Below are 7,415 nucleotides of genomic sequence, written 5' to 3'. Positions count from 1 at the left end.
AGCTTTCTTTTAACCCGGCGAGCGTAAGGTTGGGTGAAATTCACCCAGCCTGTAATAAACCGTTTGATATTTTCTATTCCGTACGTCAAAATAAGTTGTGCGTCTGAGTAGCTGCGCGGGGGGAGGTAGGCATTCGTTGTGTTTCATGCCGCAGTTGACCGCCGACTGGCGAGGTGTTTAGATGTTGTCAAAGTTGCGGCCGGGTAAGTTTCACCCACCTTACGCTTCGTGTTACAAATTCGAGTAAATACTTTTTGTTTTATATTCGTTATATTTTAGTTTTTATTTTTTTTTTCAGCTAAATAATTAATATGTCATACGAAGAAACCCAAAGAAGATTATTGAGGGTTTTCGAAGCAGCTGATCAGGATGATTCTTGTGATGATTCTGGTAGTGACTTCGAAATTGATAATGTTGGCCAAAGAAGCTCTGAAAGTGATTCGGAACAAGAGGTAGGATTACCGAATGAGGAAGAAAACGAAGCTGAGGGATCTGAAGAACGTGAAAGCAATGATAACAGACCATATTTTACTGGAAAGAATGGTACAAAGTGGTTTAGTGTACCAGAAAGGTCTAACGTGCGTACGAGATCAGAAAACATTATAAGGGAAAGGCAGGGCGTAAAAGATATTGGCAAAAATGCAAAGACAGCTGTTGAATGTTGGAAACTCTTTCTTACTGATGAGATTTTGCAAGAAATATTGTTACATACAAATAGTCAAATAAATCTGAAGAGAACTGCTTGTGAAAATAGTCACGTAAAGAAATATATCATGGCAGACTTGTCATCGTCAGAATTAAAGGCTTTTATCGGTCTCTTGTATCTTGCAGGACAGTTCAAAGCAAATAAGCTGAATTTGAAGGATCTGTGGATAAGTGATGGATCAGGGGTTGAGATTTTTAGGACAACGATGACTTTGAAGAGATTTCAATTTATTCAAAACTGTTTACGGTTTGATGATAAGAATACTCGGAGCGAAAGAAAAGCTACTGATAATTTGGCTGCCATTCGTTCTTTTTTCGAGAAGTTCGTAGCAAATTGCCAAATTGTTTATACACCATCTGAGTATACAACTATAGATGAACAACTTCCATCGTTTCGAGGCCGTTGCAGTTTTCGCCAGTATATGCCCAATAAGCCAAACAAATATGGCTTGAAAATATATGCCTTGGTTGATGCAAAGTCGTTTTACGTCATCAATCTTGAAATTTACCCAGGAAAACAACCAACAGGCCCTTACGCTCTCAGTAACAAAGCTTATGATGTTGTGGACAGACTTGTGGCTCCAATTTCCAAAACCAATCGCAATGTCACCTTTGATAACTGGTTTACCAGTTATCCGTTGATGTTACACTTATTGAAAGAACATCGTTTGACAAGCACAGGCACTGTTCGAAAAAATAAGCCCGAGATTCCAAGTCAGATGCTCCAAACGCGTAACCGAGAGATCCCCAGCACAGTGTTTGGATTTCAAAAGGATATATCTTTATTGTCCCATGTGCCAAAAAAAAACAAGGTTGTTTTGTTGATGTCAACATTACATCACGATGATAGCGTTGTTGCTGATACTAATGGCACACAAAAACCAGAAATGATTATTTTTTATAATCAGACCAAGGGAGGCGTTGATGTTGTAGATGAGCTGTGCACCAACTACGATGTTTCGCGAAATACAAAGCGCTGGCCAATGGTGATTTTCTATGCAGTTTTGAACATGGCTGGTATAAATAGCATAATAGTTTACAAGTCCAATAATAGTAGCAATTTGTCACGCCGACCTGGGTATTGGATTGGTTTCAGAACATTTACAAAACAGAAAGGAAAATCAGCATTTACCCCGAGAGCTTCGCAAACGAATTCTGGACCAAGTGGATGAACCCTCACACTCACAACGACCTCCAAATAAAGTTCCTAAGCCTATCAGGAGATGTCAAATATGCCCTACTAAAAAAGATCGCAAGACTAAACACACTTGTTATAAATGCAATCGCTATTTATGTATGGAACATGCTGTTTTCACGTGTCAAGATTGCGCTCAAACTGAAGATGATTACGAGAACTCTGAATAACTATATAGTAAAAGTTTTGATCTCATATGTTTCCTAATTTTATAAGCTAGAAGTAAAAGCTATTCGTTTTGTTTTTTTTTTAGTTTCTTTTTTTTATAAAATTATAATACTAAGTGTTACACTTTGTTTAAATGAAAGAAAATATTTTTGTTAATTTCATAAATAAAGATTTAAAAATATTTGTTTGCTTTATTTTTCCTTCCCAATCAGTTCTTGGGTTATTACATAATTGTACTAGTAAATAAAAACATATAAAAATATTATGAACACATTAAAATATCTAGCTCAATATATGGGTTTGTTACACCCAGCTTACGCTCAATGTAATAAATATTAACCTTACGCTCGCCGGGTTAAAAATGTGTCCGTTTTGCAAAAATTGAAGAATTATTTTGTCTTTAAAGGGACGTTTTTTTAAATATCGTAAATTAGAGATTTCACATTTTTTTATAAAAGTGCCGTTTTTGCAAACATTTGAGTTTAAAAATTTAAAGTAGTGTATTTGTTTTTGTAATTTAAATTTTATTTAATGTGCCGCTTTGCAAGAAGCTTAAGTTCTATTTTTTTGATTAAAGTTTGATTAAAGGTGCCATTTTTGTAAAAACTGAAGAAGAGAAAATATTTAGTCTTCTTAAAAAAGGAGCGCCGAAATTTTAAAAATCGATAGTTGAAAATTTGGAAAATTTTTGTGCAAATGTGCAGTTTTTGGGAAAATAGTAAACTTATTTTGCAGGAACAAAAAATTTGCAAATTTGGAAGGTTTTGCTGAAATTGAAATTAAAAATTTTAAAAGTAAAAAAAAAACATTATAAAAAAGTTTGTAAAATAAAAAATGTTTTCAAAAATTTAGAGTTGAAAATTTTGAAATTTTTAATACATTTTCGGTTTTAAAAAAGGCCAAAGTTTCAAATTTCGAAATTTGTTTTTACAAACTTACCGTTTATGCAAAAATCGAAAGTGGAAAATTCTGAACATTTTTTTTGTTACATGCGCCATTTTTACAAAAAGTGGTAACCACATCAAAAAAGTCCTCCAGACTCATGAAAACTTTTTACTCGTATAACTATTTATTGATTTAAAACTGCCCCAAACTGGTACAAATCCCTCAGCTACAAGATTTAAATGTGATTGGAAATATTTGGAAAGAATGGCTACATAGAAGGACTTAAAATTCATTGTCTTCACTTAAATCAGATTTATTAGAGGCATGGGGTTAAATTTTGAAGGCATCCGTTCACTCAATGCCCAGACGCCTTCAAGCGCTGGTGCAATCCAGGCGAGACAAATATATCCAATAGGCCTGTTGGGTGCCTGACCGAGCTTCTCCTTCTATTTGTGGTGTGCCTTTCTTTATGTTTCCCGACAAATAGAAAATACGGGAGAAACATAACCATAATATAAACCGTAAAATTTTCAGTTTTTATCATTAGACGCCCGATTATTCGTTGAGCTGTGAGCATTTTTATAATGAAATGAGTTGTGTCTTTCAAGATGGTATATTCTCTTAGTTTTTCGTGTTCATATGTAAACAAAAAAACCAAGGCACTTAAATCTTTATATTGCGCATTAGTTAGGTCAAGACGGGAGTGTGCAGCCTTTGTTTGGATGGCTTAGATAAGATTTCAATTTAATCACTTTGAGAGAGTTCAAAAATGTTTCTAAAATTTTCTTTCAGCTTATAAAGTTGTACTCTACCACTACCTTCTTACTATTCTCGCTGTCCCAAGCCATTTATGCATGTTCGGAAAAGTTCGAGTCAGTCCACACATTAATTTTATTATACCGCAGCCGGCAATAAACTCAAAATTTTTTCCTCGAGTGATTAAAAGCGCGCTAAGGTGCCATTTGACATCGGTTTTCTTAACTACCCACCAAACAAAGATCAATGCGACGTGGAAATTTCAAAAAATTAAACACCAGTTCCTGCGGCTTTTCCGACTATTTGCTGGTTGATTACGCTCGTTCATGCTGAGTTATGCGGAGGGCGTAACTGCTTGGGCCTGAGCGGCACATAATTCATGCGAAAGTTTTAAGCAAACACGCATACACACGGATACCCCCACCATTGCATCTAGACTTGTGCAAGTACTTATAGAAAAGTTTTGCAGCGACTTGCGAAGTGCTCCAGGGAAACTCTAAGTGAGCTATACGGCGAACGATTTGGTTTCAAGTGCTCGAGAGTGTGGAGGTGGATCTATTTTGCGCACGTAAATAAGCAATTCATAATTCATATTCCAACTGGGCACAATAACAAATAAGTAATAAGCAAAAGTAAATAAGAAAAGAAAAGAAAAACGCACAGCAAAGTGCAAGTGGCGCCAAGAAAATGGAGAATGGAAAATGCAAATGGCAAAGAAATTGTGTGATTAAAACTTTTCCAATTTGTGGAACTCAAATGCCTCAAGAATGGCAGCGAATATAAAATTTACGACAGATTAACAAGCTATTAACCGAGGATCATACGACGCCGATGGCCAAACACGTAAGCAGCGCAATCAAAAATCAACAACACGTAAAGTGAGTAGGCCAACAATGGCAGAAACAAAAACAGAGAAAAAGCAAAACGTTTGTAGCTAACATGCGCAGAGGAGAGCGGAATACCAATGGAGTCTCCTTTAACAGGTAAGAAATATCAGCTGAGATGAGGGACGGCGAAAACAAGTAAAAATCACAAAAAAAATAAAATAAAATAAAAAAAGCAACACCAACCAGACTCTGCATCTATTGCTATTAAGCGGCATACACTCAATCAGCCGCAAGCTCCCCAAGCACGTCAAAACGCACGTGCCACACGTTGACGCAACTCACTAAGTTACTATGTCAGTGAAAGGCTGAGTGCCTCCAGGCGTGGCGGCGTAGCAATCAATAGCAGCTGTCGTGTTGCTTGAGCACTTGCCTGTGAGCGCTTTGAGGCAAAGCAAAAGGCTATAGGCTGCGATTTTTTTTTTTATTGTATATGTATACACCAACACTCTTACAGAAAAGTTGAAGGCTATAGGCTGGAGGAATTTTCAGCACGAAATGTTTGCTGGTGTCATCAGCGGTGTTTCGTGTTTGGTGTTGGTTGACGCTTTTGCCATTTCAATATTTCAGTTGTCAACTCTTGTATGGTATTCGTTTTTCTTGTTATCTCTGTTTCCGCTTCTACTTCCTCTGCCCCTGACCTTAGTCCTACACTAACTTGCCTCAGTTATGCGGAAGTGCTTCAACGTGTTACAGTTTACAGGTGATTTGGCGTCAAGTTCCTCACTACACAGGTATGTCAAAACTCACCACAACCAGCAAGAGCTTTGTGGCAGAGCGGGTCTCTAGCAAAAGTACACGCAAAGCATCTTAGTGGCTAACAAGCGAATTAGGTATTAAAAAAATTTAATAAATAAATAACAAAAAAAAAAACAAAAAAATTTGAAACATTTCAGGAGATAAGAACTTCTACAAAAAAGTGTGACTTCCGTAAAACAAAAGCAACAACATGGTATCTCTACAACAACTTCTCCAATGACTTTGAGTGCTGCTGCATTTTGGGTTGGTTAACATTATTTTGCAGTGGCGGGTCCCAAACCCAGCGCAAAACCAGCTATCCTGGAATGTTTCGCTTTCTCACGTTAGCTCACTCCCGACCGGGTGTTCGGAAGCTACCCAGAGGATACGCGGGCTAATTCCGGACGTTGTGAGCTGCTTGAACCATATGTAGAAGAATTGTCCTAGCCACTTCCAAGTGAATGGCGATCAGTAACCTTCCCCACTTGTGTGGAACCATCCTCCTTGGAGTATTTGAGAGAAAGATTCTGCGTAAGATTTTTGGATCTTTGCATGTTGGCAGCGGCTAAAATCGCAGACGATGGAACGATGCGCTGTGTGAGCTTTACGACGACATAGACATAGCGCAGCGAATAAAGATCCAGCGGCTACGCTGGCTGGGCCATGTCGTCCGAATGGATACAAACGCTCCGGCTCTGAAAGTATTCGATGCGATACCAGCTGGTGGTAGCAGAGGAAGAGGAAGGCCTCCTCTGCGTTGGAAAGATCAGGTGGAGAAGGACTTGGCTTCACTTGGTGTGTCCAATTGGCGCCGGTTAGCACGAGAAAGAAACGACTGGCGCGCTTTGTTAAACTCGGCCAAAATCGCGTAAGCGGTTATAGCGCCAATTAAGAAGAAGAAGAAGATCTGGAAAAGAAATTTCGTTGGTTCACTTTTTAATGTTGTTTATGGTATCGTCGACTGTCCAGTTCAACTTTAGCGGATAAGATTTATTATTCCACAGAGAAGTGTTCGCAATGTTTAACTTAAGAAAAGATGTACGAGTAATGCACCAAATCTAATTGCGAAAAATTTTAAATTTAGTTGCTTTATATTGAGTGCTAATATTTTAGTTGCCAAATTTGGCTTATTTTTCTTACATTTTTGTCTTGTCTGTAGGGTATTTTGTATTGTGGATTGTTAAAACGAAACTACAAAGAAAAAATAAAATAAGATTGGCGGTCAAACAAATAAACGGTCAAATTATCTCTCGAAGAAGCAGCCACAAACATGACCCTTAACTGGATGCTTAAAAGTTCGTCGAAGTTGTCGATTAGCACCTACCCGGTGTAGGTCCGCTTACGCTTCCTTTAGACAGACATTATATGAATTATTAAAAAGAAAGTGCTTAATAGTGAAGTTAAGTTAAGTTAAACAAAAACATAGGACATTTTGGGTACAACAACTACATTAATCATTTTGGACTGACTTTTTGGAAATTTTTTTATCAGTCAACCGCAGGTGTGCTTTGCGATTTTCACTATGGATAAAACTATCGAATGAAGAATTTGTCTTAAAATTTGAAATGTTAAATTTTGAACGAGATTTGGAGTGCCGACTCGTTGAAACTGTTGCAGAAAGCCTATGGCGAGTGTGCTTTATCACAAACATGGGTCTACGAGTGATATAAGGCTTTTTTCGTCTTTCGACTTTTCTCGTCCCTCTGAGAAGTCGTGGAAGATGTGCTCCATCAACGTTTTCAACGGATGAAAACGTCGATAAAGTCAAGGAAATGGTGCTGAAAAACCAACTTTTAAGTTTGACGAAGGTAGCTCGTGACCTTAGCATGTCTCACAAATCAATTCCCAACATTTTACACTATCAATTGGGCATGAAACACGTGGCTGTTCGACTCGTTCTAAGAGAGTTGAATTTCTTTCAAAAAAATTCATCGAAAGAAGGTGGCTGATGATGTGCCTGACGTCATCAATTAGAACTTTTTTTTTTGTCTCGGAAGCAGCTCGTTTTACTTCTTTTCTTGAGGTATCTCTCAATTCAATTCAGGGATGTAGTAACAAATGAAAGAAAAGTGGGATTCTTCTAA

At 37.6% G+C, this 7,415-nt stretch overlaps 1 protein-coding gene across 1 annotated transcript; it reads left to right on the top strand.

The window, feature by feature from the left end:
- The first annotated feature begins 311 nt into the window (after window positions 1-311).
- On the top strand, window positions 312-1,877 carry LOC129244330 (piggyBac transposable element-derived protein 4-like). Its single transcript, XM_054881949.1, has one exon. The coding sequence runs from the start codon at window positions 312-314 to the stop codon at window positions 1,875-1,877; it is 1,566 nt and encodes a 521-aa protein (XP_054737924.1).
- The last annotated feature ends 5,538 nt before the right edge of the window (window positions 1,878-7,415 follow it).

The sequence above is a fragment of the Anastrepha obliqua genome, chromosome 4 (assembly GCF_027943255.1).
Source record: "Anastrepha obliqua isolate idAnaObli1 chromosome 4, idAnaObli1_1.0, whole genome shotgun sequence".
NCBI lineage: Eukaryota > Metazoa > Arthropoda > Insecta > Diptera > Tephritidae > Anastrepha > Anastrepha obliqua.
The sequence above is the reverse complement of the archived record's forward strand: the minus strand, read 5'-3'. Positions and strand labels throughout refer to the sequence as shown.

What these genes read in the sequence shown, in the direction of transcription:
- LOC129244330 (XM_054881949.1), top strand. Translation starts at nt 312, where the DNA reads ATGTCATACGAAGAAACCCAAAGAAGATTATTGAGGGTTTTCGAAGCA.